Consider the following 17895-nt stretch of genomic DNA (forward strand, 5'->3'; position numbering starts at 1 on the left):
AAACCCACGGTTGAGTCCATGGTTTATGCAGATTTCCTGTATAAATTACACTGATTTTACCGCGTATGCGCTTTTGTCACAGTGCGCCGAATTGACGCCTGTTACCATGGTTAGATATGCTATTTCATTCATGAGTCCACTGTTTTGAATTAATGAGTCCACTCTTCAAACAGTGGACTCATGAATAAAATAGCGTAACTAACCATGGTAACAGGCATCAATTTGGCGCACTGTGACAAAAGCGTGCATCAGCATTGGATATTTTTAAATACACGCGCCCGATACCTGCTAAATTAAGTGTAATTTATACAGGAAATCTGCATAAACCATGGATTCAACCGTGGGTTTTCAAAACCACCTTTGTGAATTCGGGACTATATTTGTGAGATTTCAATGGTTTCCTTAAAAAAGTGTGGAAAGTGGAAACTTATATTTTCTTATTCTTTTACTATACATGTAAATGTATGGAACATATATGTTGATGCTTTTCGCTGAAAGACATATACAATGTGATGTATAGAACACTGGAAAGCAAGGAATTTTCATTTTAAAAATCAGAATTCTTTGGACTTTGGTATACAGTGTGTCCCACAAAAAAAATGAAATCGAAATTTAGCAATGATTTATCATAACTTAATCACATATACAATAGACAAATGACCTACCATTGTAAAGCTTAGAATCTCCTCTTTCAGCTGGTATAACATACAAGATTTCTCATCCATGCATGAGTGAATAAAAACAATTTGAAGAAAGGATATCAAAAACTCATTTGGCAGTTGTTAAACAACTAGTAACAGGGGAGCAGCGTATAAATATGGTCAATATTTCATTTTACTACTGGTATTTTGTGTTTTGCAGATATGACAAGGCATGAGAATCACACGTAGGTGTGAGAGTTCAGCTTTTTATCTGATTTCATATTTTTTGGGGGGGGTTTGATTTTCAGCTTAATTTCAGTTAATTTTAGTTTTCCTCTGTTCAAAAACTGTGGGAGCTCTTTCTGTTTCAGTGTTTTTTTCCAACATTCTTTCAGCTTTTTTTCAGATATTTTTATTTGTGACCACTCACCCCTGACCACACTTTTTTGGAAGCAGGAGACCGTCAAAAACACGGATATACGTCGTGTAGTAATTCGAAATACCACACGATGAATTATTTACGTCGTGTAGTAATTCGAATTACTACATTACACGACGCAATTCCGAATTACTACCCAACGATTTGTCATGACGTTAAATGAATAGTGTCGCTACATCAAATAATTAAGGTCGTGTAGTAATTCGAATTACTACACGACGTAAATGATTACGTAGTGTAGTAATTCCAATTACTACACTACCTAAAGAATTACGTTGTGTAGTAAATAATTACTACACGACGTAATTCCGATTTACTGCTCAACGATTTAACGTCGTGACGTTAAATCAACCAATGAGATCGTTCGTTATTTGCGATGACGGCCGCAGACGTGAAACTACATACATTATATGTACCGCCGCCGTAGAGCTGTATATACAGCTCTATGACCGCCGCGTACAAAATCAAATCCAGCTAGCTAGCTGCATGCATGATTATATGCGCCGTCCGTTATTGAAATATGATTGATCTCTCAGTTATTATTTTGCAATTATTCCCTAACAAGCTAACATCATTTGACAAGCATTTAATGTTGTGAAGTCAAATTCAGTTTTGTAAAGTGTGAAAAGCAATTTTTTAATAAATGCACCAGTATGTTTTTATGGGAACACTTTAGTTTTAATTTGTAAATATGTTAATATCATTGTAAATGATCATCTTCATGGAAAGGGGGAAAAGACCTTAAGGAGGAAGAGCTAAAATCAATTCTTCCATGAGTAAATGGTTTAATTTCTGTCTTTAATCATTCATTTTCACACATTACCAATGTTTGCAAAACTCAAAAATATGATTCCCTTTTACCGCATTTCATTCATTATTAATTTTCTTTTTGAAAATAAAAGGAAACAAGCAGTCTCTTTCTCAAAAGATATTTTTGTGCAAGAACACAATAAACAACTTTGTAACAACAACGCGTCTCCTTACGGAGGGAAGGGACGCCCAACATGATTTACAAAGATCCCCTTTCTCCATGACCACAGATGCAATTCAAACAGGGTTTCTGCAAGATGTTGGTAAGAAGTTATAGATTCATACCCTGAAATAGCATTATGATTGATCTATCATAAAAGTTATCGATGTAGAAAGTCCGATTGTAATTTTGGGGGGGGGACATGAGGTATAGCATAAGAAATGTCAGGAAGGGGAGTCTTGTATAGCATAAGAATTATTCTACAGGAATTTGGTCCATAAATCAAAGCTAACAAAATGTGTATGAATTATTGGTCATTTATTGGAGAAGTTTAGTCTTACCTAGGATGTCACTTATTTTGTACAAAAGGAAATTTTCTGTTCTGTGATTTTGGACACCCTCTATTTCCTGCCTTTAATTATTTTGTACCAACATCTTTACTGGGAATTTTTTTTACAGTCAACATCTCACAAGATGAATTTTTGTTGACCAAAAGATATAAGAGGACTTTGTTAGAGGTATAGATACAATTAGGTACAGAAAAAAAAGTAAACACGTTTTTTTTTTAAGGAACATTTGAATTTAATACTTTATGAAAGTTAAAGTATTTAACTTTCATACAGGTTTCACAGTACAACAGATGATGTGATTTCACCAATCAACTGTGTTTTCTTCTTCAAACAAAAAATCAATGTGACATTGTGTACATGTATGTGTGTTGGGAATGTCATTCATGTTACACTTAAACAAATTGATATATAATCACAATGTATATGGCTGACAGTGGTTCCATAGTTCAGAAATATTCTGAACTAATTTCATACATAATACATCGCAAGGCTTATAGGTATCAATTAAACCCAACAGGCTAGAAAAGTATTTACCACAATAAGCAACCATGAAAACAAAAAGCTGGAGTAACTGCAGGGAATAAGTTATTTTAATTATTTGACATAGTTGATAAATACTGTTCTAAAAATACAAACATTCTAAAAAAGTACAGACCTTCATGGAATACTTTTCAATACTATTCAATACAGTATATATTGTAAAGAGAAAACCCCAAAACCTAACGCCCAACTAAGGCCGAAATAGAATACCTTTCACAATAAACACACATTGTACGATAGTAATATCAATTCTTTGTTTAAGATTTGAACATGTTCAATGAATGAATATTGCAGTAAAAATGTCTTTCTGGACTATACCTGCATAGTTAAAGACTGTACATGGCAATATCAATGCTTTGCCTAAGTCATGAACTAAAAACAAACAAACAAATAAAAACACCAGACTAGCTGGCAATATGTTTCCTATACAAAAAAATACAATGTTCCTGGCAATATCAATGCTTATAAACTAATAAAATAAACATCTTTCTTACAACATGAAAGACAACAAACCCGACTAGCTGTGCTTTGAATGTGCGCATTCGAAAATGATGCCTTGGCCATTGCATGAGTTTTATATCAACCCCAAATTAACATGCACTGAATTTATTCATCAACTCAATTTTGACAGAAATCTTTCAACCAGATCTATATTTGCATTTATATCCCTCTTATGAATATTTATGAGTATTCTAGATAAACGATTGGTCGATTTGTGATCATGTGACAAAGTATAATTTCAATAGGAAAACACATCGCTGCAATTAGCTCCGTAGGGGAACTTGTGACACTTTTTGCATTTTCCATGTTAGAATTGATATGACTAGTAATATTGTAGAAATAAGTACCTTGCCTTTAAATTTGATTCTTGGGAAATATTTTTCACCTATATATATATATCATCTTGACCTTTGAAAAAAACGATGTCAAATGGCTCAACTTGCCCCATCTGTGGGGTAACTTGTGCCACCGTCCGGGGTAAGTTGAGCCACAAAAACTATGTACAAAAAATGTATGCGGGAAGAACCAGGATGTCAATTTTTCATTTAAAGTCTTTTCACTTGCTAATTCTCTATAAATACTAACATCTTCTAAAAGTAAAAGAACTGTCATGTGCATTTGCTCCTTTCTGCCTGCATATCAATGGCTTTTTATGTTTGTTTTTTTTTTATATCAAACATTACCATAAGAATTACCATGGCTAAACTTGCCCCATGTTGGTTGGCTTAAATTACCCCAGTCCGAACTTTTTGCGATATTTTCACATCCACACATTTCTTATGCATCCATCATGTAAAAGACTATGACAAGAATGAGAATCAATACCTGGACTAACAATATTGATCTTACTAAATAGGTTCATTATTGCGGATTGAAATAATCGCTAGAGGGTATTCATTTGTCTCGCAATCTACTATGGTCAACAAGGAAATTCGTGATCACTCTCGCAAAAAGTGTTCACTGGCTTTCTAGGAAATTCGTGATCACTCTCGCAAAAAGTGTTCACTAGCTTACAAGTTCACGAGCTTTCGAGTGCCGCTGCAACTCTTTATCAAGTGACGAAAATTATCTGATGACGTACTCTATTTATACTAATCTCCAGGACCGTACGCACGAACGCGAGAACAATAGGTGGGTATTGATCCGTTGCGTCGGTATGCGGCGCGGCCGGTAATCCGTATATGCAAATAAGCCGGGGGTATATGCAAATACGCCGTGGGTCGGCGATATGCAAATTAGACAAAATTGGCGGGCTCGCTAGTTTCCCGTGGGCGGGGGCTGACTAGCTGAGCGGTCCCTCGTTCGGGGCCGGGAATGATCGGGTCGGCGTGCACTGCCAGGCAAGGGGGTATTGTGCTGTCTGATGGTTCGCATCCAGAAGTCGGGGATGTCGATCCCGCTGTCTCTGTTGAAGTTGTTAGGACAAAGACGTATACTAATAGCCTCCTTAATCCTGCGTGTATACCAATGTCTCTCTTTGGCAATGCAATGTACACCCTCCCAATCTGGGTGGTGTTGTTTCTCCCAAGCATGTTCTGCCACCGCGGATGTGTCGGTTCGCTGTAACTGAACATCGCGCTTGTGTTCAGAAATGCGTTCAACTATCGGTCGGGCTGTTTCTCCGATGTAAGACCCGTCACATCCCTGGCAAGGAATGTTGTATACTACGCCATCACGTCTGTGATCAGGGATAGGGTCTTTGGGGTGTACAAGCTGTTTGTGTAAGGTGGTGTCCGAGCGGAAAACCGTTCGGATACCGTGACCTTCTAATCGGCGTTTAATTTGTTGTGAGAGGCCATCTATGTATGGCAAGACTGTGCAAGTCTTGAAAACCTTCTGATCCCTTGGTGGTAGTTTTTTCTTGAAAGTGTTCTTGATATCATAACTCACCCACCTGAACTCCCGAAAGAAAGAGCACACATACGTGGCGCCTTGTACAGCAACGGCTACCCACGCCGTTTTATCAAGAACACTTTCAAGAAAAAACTACCACCAAGGGATCAGAAGGTTTTCAAGACTTGCACAGTCTTGCCATACATAGATGGCCTCTCACAACAACTTAAACGCCGATTAGAAGGTCACGGTATCCGAACGGTTTTCCGCTCGGACACCACCTTACACAAACAGCTTGTACACCCCAAAGACCCTATCCCTGATCACAGACGTGATGGCGTAGTATACAACATTCCTTGCCAGGGATGTGACGGGTCTTACATCGGAGAAACAGCCCGACCGATAGTTGAACGCATTTCTGAACACAAGCGCGATGTTCGGTTACAGCGAACCGACACATCCGCGGTGGCAGAACATGCTTGGGAGAAACAACACCACCCAGATTGGGAGGGTGTACATTGCATTGCCAAAGAGAGACATTGGTATACACGCAGGATTAAGGAGGCTATTAGTATACGTCTTTGTCCTAACAACTTCAACAGAGACAGCGGGATCGACATCCCCGACTTCTGGATGCGAACCATCAGACAGCACAATACCCCCTTGCCTGGCAGTGCACGCCGACCCGATCGTTCCCGGCCCCGAACGAGGGACCGCTCAGCTAGTCAGCCCCCGCCCACGGGAAACTAGCGAGCCCGCCAATTTTGTCTAATTTGCATATCGCCGACCCACGGCGTATTTGCATATACCCCCGGCTTATTTGCATATACGGATTACCGGCCGCGCCGCATACCGACGCAACGGATCAATACCCACCTATTGTTCTCGCGTTCGTGCGTACGGTCCTGGAGATTAGTATAAATAGAGTACGTCATCAGATAATTTTCGTCACTTGATAAAGAGTTGCAGCGGCACTCGAAAGCTCGTGAACTTGTAAGCTAGTGAACACTTTTTGCGAGAGTGATCACGAATTTCCTAGAAAGCCAGTGAACACTTTTTGCGAGAGTGATCACGAATTTCCTTGTTGACCATAGTAGATTGCGAGACAAATGAATACCCTCTAGCGAATATTGATCTTATTTCTATAATATATTTAAAGACGTGTGTGGGTTAAAAGCACTTATCTATTTCACACCCTTTTTTACTTTTTTGGCTGAAATTTTTATTTTTCCCTCTAAAAAAGTACTTTTTGTTTCAAAGTTGAAAACAATGTGGTGGGGTTAAGGGTTATGCAATGGGTCATCAATACATAACACCACCACAATGTCTGACTCATTATTAGCCTGGGGGAGGTGGCTCAACTTGCCCCTATGCTCAACTTACCCCGCCTTCCCCTATAGTTTTCCTGTAGCTCCGTATATTTTTCGATATACTTTCATGGGCAGAACTGCGCATGCTCATGCTCGATATTTTCTCTCAACTTTGAATTGCGCATGCTCCCTGACTTGACCCAGATATCGATCATCCGAAAAAAGTAAATAAAGTAAAATACAAGCTCTTGCCCAAATTACCGTACCGACAATCTAAAAAACAGTGTGGAATTGGGTCTTGATTACAATGCAGAAAATCTAATTCCGACGGCCATAATTCATACAGGATCTTTTACTATGGAATAAACATACCTAACATAACAAGGTGAGTCAAGATCCGATACTAATTTTTAGAGCATACATTTTAACTGCGCGTATTTATTTTGAGCGCCACTGCAGCAACGGCCAACGCAATGCAGCGGACGTCTCATTAAGTGCAGTCGGGTAGAAGCCGCGCGCAGCCTACCCATGAACTGTCTAGCAATTAGCTCGACAGGCCTAGAGTACTAGGTCCAGCAACGTTAGATTTGGTCGAGATTGGTTCCGGTACAATACTCTGTAGTCTCAGCTCTTCGCATTGCGCTCATATAACGAACGATCTCATTGGTTGATTTAACGTCACTACACTAATTCATTTAACGTCATGACGTTAAATCGTTGAGCAGTAATTTGGAATTACGTCGTGTAGTAATTATTTACTACACGACGTAATTCTTTAGGTAGTGTAGTAATTGGAATTACTACACGAAGCACGAGCTGAAAATTTGTGACATTCCAACCTAAAAAAATAAAAATTCTAAGCATATTTTGTATTCATGGGCAGGATAGGCATATAACTAAACAATGCGTGTAGTAATTGGAATTACTACACGACGTAATTATTTACGTCGTGTAGTTTTTCGAATTGCTACACGACCTCAATTATTTAATGTAGCGACACTAATTCATTTAACGTCATGACATTAAATCGTTGGGCAGTAATTCGGAATTGCGTCGTGTAGTATTTTGAATTACTACACGACGTAATTATTTACGTCGTGTAGTAAATTGAATTACGACACGACGTATATCCGTGTTTTTGACGGTCTCCTGCTTCCATATACTTTTGTACAACAGAGTGTGTATGCAGCAACAAACAGAATCAGTATTCACAGCTGCCTACCATGAAGAAAACTCACTACTTTTTTTGAAAAGATGATGTGAAAAGGATAGTATAAAAGGTTTTTTTTTTTTTTAGTATGAATTCAGGGTTGATAGAAGGGGGAAAGAGAAAGTATCCTGAAATGAAATACCAGGGTTCCCAGCCCATCAGGGAAATCAGGGAAAATTATTTTACTTTTTATCCAGTCAGGGAAAAATCAGGGAATTTGATAGAAAATACCTCAAATTGGGGAAAAATCAGGGAATTTTGATCAGCCCAAAAGTCGAAAGCACGGTAGTCAGATTCTGTTATATTTTGTTCAATCCATTGAATGACTGGTTATTGTGGAACTAATTAGTTTTACATCATTGTTTTTATACTGAAAATACATGTAATTCACTGCAACAACTTAGAAAACATGCAAAACTGGGAATGGGTTTAAATCATTATCAGGTAATTTTAAACTGAATCAGGGAATTTTGTTTTCTTGAAAATCTGGGAACCCTGAATACAGAGCAGTATACATGTACATTTAGGGTCAATGGGTAGATCTACTATATTATTGCATGCCTTCCACTTCTTAATAATTGTAATAATTATAGCCAGCTTTATAGAGTGCTTTTTGCCTGAGGATGCAAAGTGCTGCTTTTATTACCCCAGCTGTAGCTCGAGTTGCCATCACCAGCGCTCGCTCAGTGCATTCAAGGAATCAATCCTGCCGGTACCCATTCAATTTGCCTGGTCGAGCGCAGTACAGTGTGGATAAATTTCTTGCTGACATATAAACACACCATGCCTAAGATTCAAACCCACGACCCTCTGTTTAAAAGGCGAGAGTCAGAACCACCACATCATGATGCACCCACCCGGTTCCTGGTTGTAGAAAAGTTAATACTATGGGAACTTTGCCAACCAATGGAAACCCGTAGCGCTCCACATCCAATCAAATTTAAGGATTTCATGGAGGTAACCATTTGTAGCAAAGTTTAATACCATTGAAGTAACCTTCTGCAACATGGTCCTGGAGAGGACAAGTGGAAAAAAAGTCTTGATCACCTTAAGGTTTTTATTTTTAAAATGGATTAAACAGGTATAACACTATTGATAGCCCTATTGGATCTCATGCTCTTCTCAAACTGAGCCCAGAAGAGTTCCTGACCATCCTCATCATCTGTCCAGAGCATGTAAGGTTTGTTCTTACTCAGGAACAACCGAACTAGGTACGGAAGGTCAGCATCCCGGATGTCCTCAAGGAAAATCAGGATGACCATGTCCAGTTTGGTATCGTTCATTTGCTCCAGGGCGATGCGCAACTTGGTCAAGAACCAAGCGTCATTTATACAGTTATAGCTGATCAAAAGGACCGTCTTGAAACTGTTATCAACAACATAGTGAAGAGCATTGATGTAGAACATCGCAATGTTGAGGTCATTGTCCCCAAAGGCCACCTTCTGGAGATGTGGAAACCTTTCCTGCAGAACTGGCTTCAGGACGCCGTCAACCCATTCCTGGTCGTCTTCGTTATACATAATGTTTAGCTGGTATTCGTAGTCCTGTGCATCAAATTCATGGTTGATTTCCTCGTAGCCAAAGATGGCTAGCTTCAGGAGGAAGAACTTGTAGTTCAGCCACCATCGCTGCCGGTAAGCCACCAGGCCAATCACCAATACCAGAAGACCTGAAAGGCATACACTTGTGATCATCACAAAGTTTATTCCACAATATTTGTCTGGGTTAAATGTTAGTATGGGTGAATCCACCTCTGCTTTGATTGATGTTAGTGAGCAGAGAGTTTGCTTTGGACGCCTGAGTTCAATGTTGCCAGAACGAAGCCATTTCACAAACCAACTCAGTTGGCAAGTACAGGAGAATGGGTTTCCAGCAGCATCTATTCTCAGTGTCGTATTCGTTGGGAAGGACGTCATTGGTTCTATGGTGGTGATTCTGTTTTGTTGGATGAAAAGACTGTGCAAAGAGGTGGTTTCCTTGAACAATGTTCTTGGAATAGTCTCAAGTTTATTATTGCCTAAGAACAGAACAGCAAGGTGGTGTTGCCTTTGAAGTAGGGACTCAGGTACCTTCATAATCGCATTGTCCCGGACGTCCAGAGTTGTGAGGGCAGTCAGGCTATCAAAGACACCACAGCTCAGAACTGATATAGTACACTGAGACAGGTAAAGAACCCTGAGTTTTTTCAAGGGGTTGAAAGTACCTGGCGCTAATATATAAAACTGATTTTGTCTTAGGTCCAGAACTATCAGGGAATTTAATCCCCAAAAGAGGGTCCTATTTGTCTTAGAATGGTGTATATCTGCACTTTTCAAGCTGCAGTCGCGCATGATTAGCCTATTGAGTGATGAAGCATTCGTAAATTGGCTCAGGGTGGTCATCTTTAACGGAGCGAAGGACAAGTCCAACACTTGCAGATGTTCCAGGTAGCGAAAAGCGCCGTTGATGATTTGCTGATTCTCGTTAGTGATATGCAGCTTTTGAAGGTGTCTCAAGTTGATAAAGGAGTATGGGGAGTATGTCTGAGAGATGCCATTGTTGGACATGTTCAGAATTTGAAGATTTGCGAAACTCCACATAAAGAACCTTCGGATTGTTTTGAATTTGTTAGAAGACAGGTCTATATGTTCTACTGAAGGAATTGTCACGTTACTCCTAGGAATTTCTTCTATATTATTATGTGCTAAGTTGAGGTGGGAGAGTGAGGATAAGCCTGATACTAAATCAATAAACAGACTTGCAATCTGATTACTATTCAGCTTAAGTGTGGATAACATGTGCAGGCAGGAGAATGTCTTAAAGCTCAGAGTTGTCATGCAATTATAAGACAAATCCAAATCAATTAGGTTGTCCAATCCACAGAATGATTTACTAGATAAGTTGGCAACTCTGTTTCTATGAAGTGAAATTTTTTTTGTCTGATTGAACCCCCAAAACGCATAATCAGGTAAATATCGTATTCTGTTTCCTGTCATGATTATCATAGATATTTGACCATGATCTTCTAGAGCAATGTGAGATTTGTTCCCTGAAATTATATATTCAATCTTGCAAGCATTTAAATCTAGATGTGTAATAGCACTTCTCCCTATAATCACTGAGGGAATAAAGTTTTGAAAATTGTTGTGTGACAGCAACAACCAATTCACTGTCTTCAAATAGGAGAAAACCTTAAAAGGAAGAGTCTGTAAGGCATTTCCTCTTAGGTATAGTTTTTCTAGTGAGCAGTTCTGTAGCGGTTCAAAGTCAAGGGCATCAAGAAAAGCGATTCTATTCTGAGATACATCAAGGGTCGTGATGCTGGTGGACCAAGGAAGTGCACTGCGTGGGAAAGAAACCAATCTGTTTTTGCCGAGAATGAGTATAGAGAGGAAACGGTTTTCACGGAACAACCCTGGGGGAAGAGAAACAAGTATGTTGTCTCGTAGACTTAATTTCCTGAGGTGACTCAGAGACTCAAAGGCACCATGTTCTATCTTCGACAGAACATTGTGTTCAAGTCCTAAGGAAGTGATATTTGGGTAATATGCAAAAGAGCCGTTGAACAAGGTTGATATCTTATTGAAGGAGAGATCGACCATTACTATGTTCCGTGGAAGGTCCTGAGGAACAGATTTGAGGTGTAGGTGAGTGCAGATGGCTTTTGTTCCAAGGCTTGTGTTCTTGAGGATGCATCCTTCGGTCGACTCAGAGCTGAGACTTCCTGAAACATCCTTGAAAGGCCGCTCAGCCAGAAGCAGGGACATGGTAAGGAGCAGTATCCCCAGACAGGAGGAAACCCTTGAGGCATTCATGGTGGTATTAACAGCCAGCATGATTGTGATCTGGAAGGTGTCACAACTGAAGGATCCTACCCATGTTACTCTCAGGATGGATAAATCTATCTGTAAGGACTGCTGGCCTTCAGGTAGTGGTGTAAAACTGTTTTCACAAGTACAAAATCAGCATCTCCTGTTTGGTTTCAGAAAAGCCAAAGTTGCATGTATTTGTACAATGACAAACTGCAGTTTGGAATTGTCTTCCAAATTGCGATGTCACCACTGCCGAAGCAAATATCTTGATCAATTTAAATTGCTGCAAGAGAGTCAGGAATCTTGCCTTGTCCATAGACCTCCTCCCCTTGAAAGTTTGTCCGTAGCGACATTTGCTGCTGAATAATCATTTCAAATTCATTGTTGATATGAAGAACAAAGCAGCTGCAAAATTGATATGTTATGCTTCTGTGCAGATATGACTTGAAGCAAAGAAAGGATTGCAGAGATGAAGTGGCAAAGCAGACTGATGAATAAAGTCAAAGTTTCTGGAGCTCGAGTGCAATTTAAAATCACAAAATCATAGTTTGTTAACCGAGTGTCAAAGTCAGATAGCACTTGATAACAATGGAATGCTTAATCACTCTGAAATACATTTACATAACTTGAAGATTGCAACCAATTGTGCTTTTATTAGAAAACAATAGTTTGTAATGAGTCTATTTTATAGCTGTTCTACTTTCGATTTCGGGTCTGATTCGTAATAAGTACTAGGAATGTACAATAATATTTTTTTTAAGTAAATAACTGGATAAACTTATTACCAGGATGTAAGGATATTAATGTTTCAGTTCTTTTAATAAAGCAAACATTTCCTGAGTACTCAAATCAATAATGATGAATGGTATTCTATTTCTTGGGTTTTTCTCTCTTTTTTTATCCCTTTCTTCCCTAAAGCAACCACTAGTCGAGCTGTATGAAATAAAATGATTTTAGTGGGTGTATTTAGCAATTTAACAGGAAATAATTGGTTTTATTTGCCCCCCAAAATTATTTTTTTCCTTTTGATATGAAACAAAAGTCTTTTGAATCTTTATTATAGAATGGGCTAATTATCTAAAGATATTGTTTTGTACATGTAGTATTATGATATAACATACAGATATTCAATCACTATGACCTGAATTCACAAAGGTGATTTTGAAAACCCACGGTTGAGTCCATGGTTTATGCAGATTTCCTGTATAAATTACACTGATTTTACCGCGTATGCGCTTTTGTCACAGTGCGCCGAATTGACGCCTGTTACCATGGTTAGATATGCTATTTTATTCATGAGTCCACTGTTTTGAATTAATGAGTCCACTCTTCAAACAGTGGACTCATGAATAAAATAGCGTAACTAACCATGGTAACAGGCATCAATTTGGCGCACTGTGACAAAAGCGTGCATCAGCATTGGATATTTTTAAATACACGCGCCCGATACCTGCTAAATTAAGTGTAATTTATACAGGAAATCTGCATAAACCATGGATTCAACCGTGGGTTTTCAAAACCACCTTTGTGAATTCGGGCCTATATTTGTGAGATTTCAATGGTTTCCTTTAAAAAGTGTGGAAAGTGGAAACTTATATTTTCTTATTCTTTTACTATACATGTAAATGTATGGAACATATATGTTGATGCTTTTCGCTGAAAGACATACAATGTGATGTATAGAACACTGGAAAGCAAGGAATTTTCATTTTAAAAATCAGAATTCTTTGGACTTTAGTATACAGTGCATCCCACAAAAAATGAAATCGAGATTTAGCAATGATTTATCATAATTTAATCACATATACAATAGACAAATGACCTACCATTGTAAAGTTTAGAATCTCTTCTTACAGCTGGTATAACATACAAGATTTCTCATCCATGCATGAGTGAATAAAAACAATTTTAAGAAAGGATATCAAAAACTCATTTGGCAGTTGTTAAACAACTAGTAACAGGGGAGCAGCGTATAAATATGGTCAATATTTCATTTTACTACTGGTATTTTGTGTTTTGCAGATATGACAAGGCATGAAAATCACACGTAGGTGTGAGAGTTCAGCTTTTTATCTGATTTCAGATTTTTTTTTTGGTTTTGATTTTGATTTTCAGCTTAATTTCAGTTAATTTTAGTTTTCCTCTGTACAAAAACTGTGGAAGCTCTTTCTGTTACAGTTTTTTTCCAACACTCTTTTAGCTTTTTTTCAGATATTTTTATTTGTGACCACTCACACCCCTGACCTCACTTTTATGGAAGCAGGAGACCGTCAAAAACACGGATATACGTTGTGTCGTAATTCAATTTACTACACGACGTAAATATTTACGTTGTGTAGTAATGAATAATTACTACACGACGTAATTCCGAATTACTGCTCAACGATTTAACGTCGTGACGTTAAATCAACGTCGTGACGTTAAATCAACCAATGAGATTGTTCGTTATTTGCGATGACGGCCACAGACGTGAAACTACATACATTATATGTACCGCCGCCATAGAGCTGTATATACAGCTCTATGACCGCCGTGTACAAAATCCAATCCAGCTAGCTAGCTGCATGCAACTGCATGCATGATTATATGCGCCGTCCGTTATTGAAATATGATTGATCTCTCAGTTATCATTTTGCAATTGTTCCCTAACAAGCTAACATCATTTGACAAGCATTTCATGTTGTGAAGTCAAATTCAGTTTTGTAAAGTGTGAAAAGCAATTTTTTAATAAATGCACCAGTATTTTTTTATGGGAACACTTTAGTTTTAATTTGTAAATATGTTAATATTATTGTAAATGATCATCTTCATGGAAAGGGGGAAAAGACCTTAAGGAGGAAGAGCTAAAATCAATTCTTCCATGAGTAAATGGTTTAATTTCTGTCTTTAATCATTCATTTTCACACATTACCAATGTTTGCAAAACTCAAAAATATGATTCCCTTTTACCGCATTTCATTCATTATTAATTTTTTTGTTGAAAATAAAAGTAACAAGCAGTCTCTTTCTCAAAAAATATTTTTGTGCAAGAACACAATAAACAAGTTTGTAACAACGCGTCTCCTTACGGAGGGAAGGGACGCCCAACATAATTTACAAAGATCCCCTTTCTCCATGACCACAGATGCAATTCAAACAGGGTTTCTGCAAGATGTTGGTAAGAAGTTATAGATTCATACCCTGAAATAGCATTATGATTGATCTATCATAATAGTTATCGATGTAGAAAGTCCGATTGTAATTTTTGGGGGGACATGAGGTATAACATAAGAAATGTCAGGAAGGGGAGTCTTGTATAGCATAAGAATGATTCTACAGGAATTTGGTCCATAAATCAAAGCTAACAAAATGTGAATGAATTATTGGTCATTTATTGGAGAAGTTTAGTCTTACCTAGGATGTCACTTATTTTGTACAAAAGGAAATTTTCTGTTCTGTGATTTTGGACACCCTCTATTTCCTGCCTATAATTATTTTGTACCAACATCTTTACAGGGAATTTTTTTTTACAGTCAACATCTCACAAGATGAATTTTTGTTGACCAAAAGATATAAGAGGACTTTGTTAGAGGTATAGATACAATTAGGTACAGAAAAAAAAGTAAACATGTTTTTTTTAAGGAACATTTGAGTTTAATACTTTATGAAAGTTAAAGTATTTAACTTTCATACAGGTTTCACAGTACAACAGATGATGTGATTTCACCAATCAACTGGGTTTTCATCTTCAAACAAAAATCAATGTGACATTGTGTATGTGTGTTGGGAATGTCATTCATGTTACACTTAAACAAATTGATATATAATCACAATGTATATGGCTGACAGTGGTTCCATAGTTCGAAAATATTCTGAACTAATTTCATACATAATACATCGCAAGGCTTATAGGTATCAATTAAACCCAACAGGCTAGAAAAGTATTTACCACAATTAGCAACCATGAAAACAAAAAGCTGGAGTAACTGCAGGGAATAAGTTATTTTAATTATTTGACATAGTTGATAAATACTGTTCTAAAAATACAAACATTCTAAAAAAGTACAGACCTTCATGGAATACTTTTCAATACTATTCAATACATTATATATTTTAAAGAGAAAACCCCAAAACATAACGCCCAACTAAGGCCGAAATAGAATACCTTTCACAATAAACACACATTGTACGATAGTAATATAAATTCTTTGTTTAAGATTTGAACATGTTCAATGAATGAATATTGCAGTAAAAATGTCTTTCTGGACTATACCTGCATAGTTAAAGACTGTACATGGCAATATCAATGCTTTGCCTAAGTCATGAACTAAAAACAAACAAACAAATAAAAACACCAGACTAGCTGGCAATATGTTTCCTATACAAAAAATACAATGTTCCTGGCAATATCAATGCTTATAAACTAATAAAATAAACATCTTTCTTACAACATGAAAGACAACAAACCCGACTAGCTGTGCTTTGAATGTGCGCATTCGAAAATGATGCCTTGGCCATTGCATGAGTTTTATATCAACCCCAAATTAACATGCACTGAATTTATTCATCAACTCAATTTTGACAATAATCTTTCTACCAGATCTATATTTGCATTTATATCCCTCTTATGAATATTCATGAGTATTCTAGATAAACGATTGGTCAATTCGTGATCATGTGACAAAGTATAATTTCAATAGGAAAACGCATCTCTGCAATTAGCTCCGTATAGTTTTCCTGTAGCTCCGTATATTTTTCGATATACTTTCATGGGCAGAACTGTGCATGCTCATGCTCGATATTTTCTCTCAACTTTGAATTGCGCATGCTCCCTGACTTGACCCAGATATCGATCATCCGAAAAAAGTAAATAAAGTAAAATACAAGCTCTTGCCCAAATTACCGTACCGACAATCTAAAAAACAGTGTGGAATTGGGTCTAGATTACAATGCAGAAAATCTAATTCCGACGGCCATAATTCATACAGGATCTTTTACTATGGAATAAACATACCTAACATAACAAGGTGAGTCAAGATCCGATACTAATTTTTAGAGCATACATTTTAACTGCGCGTATTTATTTTGAGCGCCACTGCAGCAACGGCCAACGCAGCGCAGCGGACCTCTCATTAAGTGCAGTCGGGTAGAAGCCGCGCGCAGCCTACCCATGGACTGTCTAGCAATTAGCTCGACAGGCCTAGAGTACTAGGGTTGGCAACGTTAGATTTGGTCGAGATTGGTTAAAAAATAGCAAGGACTAGGTCCACAAAGTTAAAGAGGGATATAAAACAAATATATCAGGCGTTTCTTTCGAAAGCATAGTGGGAATTATTAATCCTCGGTTGGACTGGCAATGTAAATATTTTTCCCTCGGGGCTTCGCTCCTCGGGAAAAATAGTAATTGCCAGTCCAACCTCGAATAAATAATTCCCACTATACTTTCTCAAAGCCTGATATATTTGTATAATATGTGACCTTGTGATCAGTGACCTTGCCCGGGATTTCTGCAACCATGTCACACGCGGTAGGGGCCGGCCGGAGGGACGTACCGCACCGTTGTTCCGAATTCCATGTGGTGTACCTTGGCGCGCGCGCTGCTCTGGCACTGCCGGTACGTTCCGGTACAATACTCTGTAGTCTCAGCTCTTTGCATTGCGCTCATATAACGAACGATCTCATTGGTTGATTTGACGTCACTACACTAATTCATTTAACGTCATGACGTTAAATCGTTGAGCAGTAATTCGGAATTACGTTTTGTAGTAATTATTTACTACACGACGTAATTCTTTAGGTAGTGTAGTAATTGGAATTACTACACGACGTAATTATTTACGTCGTGTAGTTTTTCGAATTGCTACACGACCTCAATTATTTAATGTAGCGACACTAATTCATTTAACGTCATGACATTAAATCATTGGGCAGTAATTCGGAATTGCGTCGTGTAGTATTTCGAATTACTACACGACGTAATTGTTTACGTCGTGTGGTAAATTGAATTACGACACGACGTATATCCGTGTTTTTGACGGTCTCCTGCTTCCATGCACTTTTGTACAACAGAGTGTGTATGCAGCAACAAACAGAATCAGTATTCACAGCTGCCTACCATGAAGAAAACTCACTACTTTTTTTGAAAAGATAATGTGAAAAGGATAGTATAAAAGGTTTTTTTTTTTTAGTATGAATTCAGGGTTGATAGAAGGGGGAAAGAGAAAGTATCCTGAAATTAAATACCAGGGTTCCCAGCCCATCAGGGAAATCAGAGAAAATTATTTTACTTTTTATCCAGTCAGGGAAAAATCAGGGAATTTGATAGAAAATA

The 17895-nt window shown here is 38.0% G+C and overlaps 1 protein-coding gene across 1 annotated transcript; it reads right to left on the reverse strand.

The window, feature by feature from the left end:
* Positions 1–8867: 8867 nt before the first annotated feature.
* On the reverse strand, positions 8868–11540 carry LOC135154418 (toll-like receptor 3). The gene has a single exon (XM_064100564.1). It carries the CDS (start codon positions 11538–11540, stop codon positions 8868–8870), a length of 2673 nt encoding a protein of 890 aa, XP_063956634.1.
* Positions 11541–17895: the final 6355 nt, after the last annotated feature.

Source organism: Lytechinus pictus, chromosome 6 (assembly GCF_037042905.1).
Source record: "Lytechinus pictus isolate F3 Inbred chromosome 6, Lp3.0, whole genome shotgun sequence".
Lineage (NCBI taxonomy): Eukaryota > Metazoa > Echinodermata > Echinoidea > Temnopleuroida > Toxopneustidae > Lytechinus > Lytechinus pictus.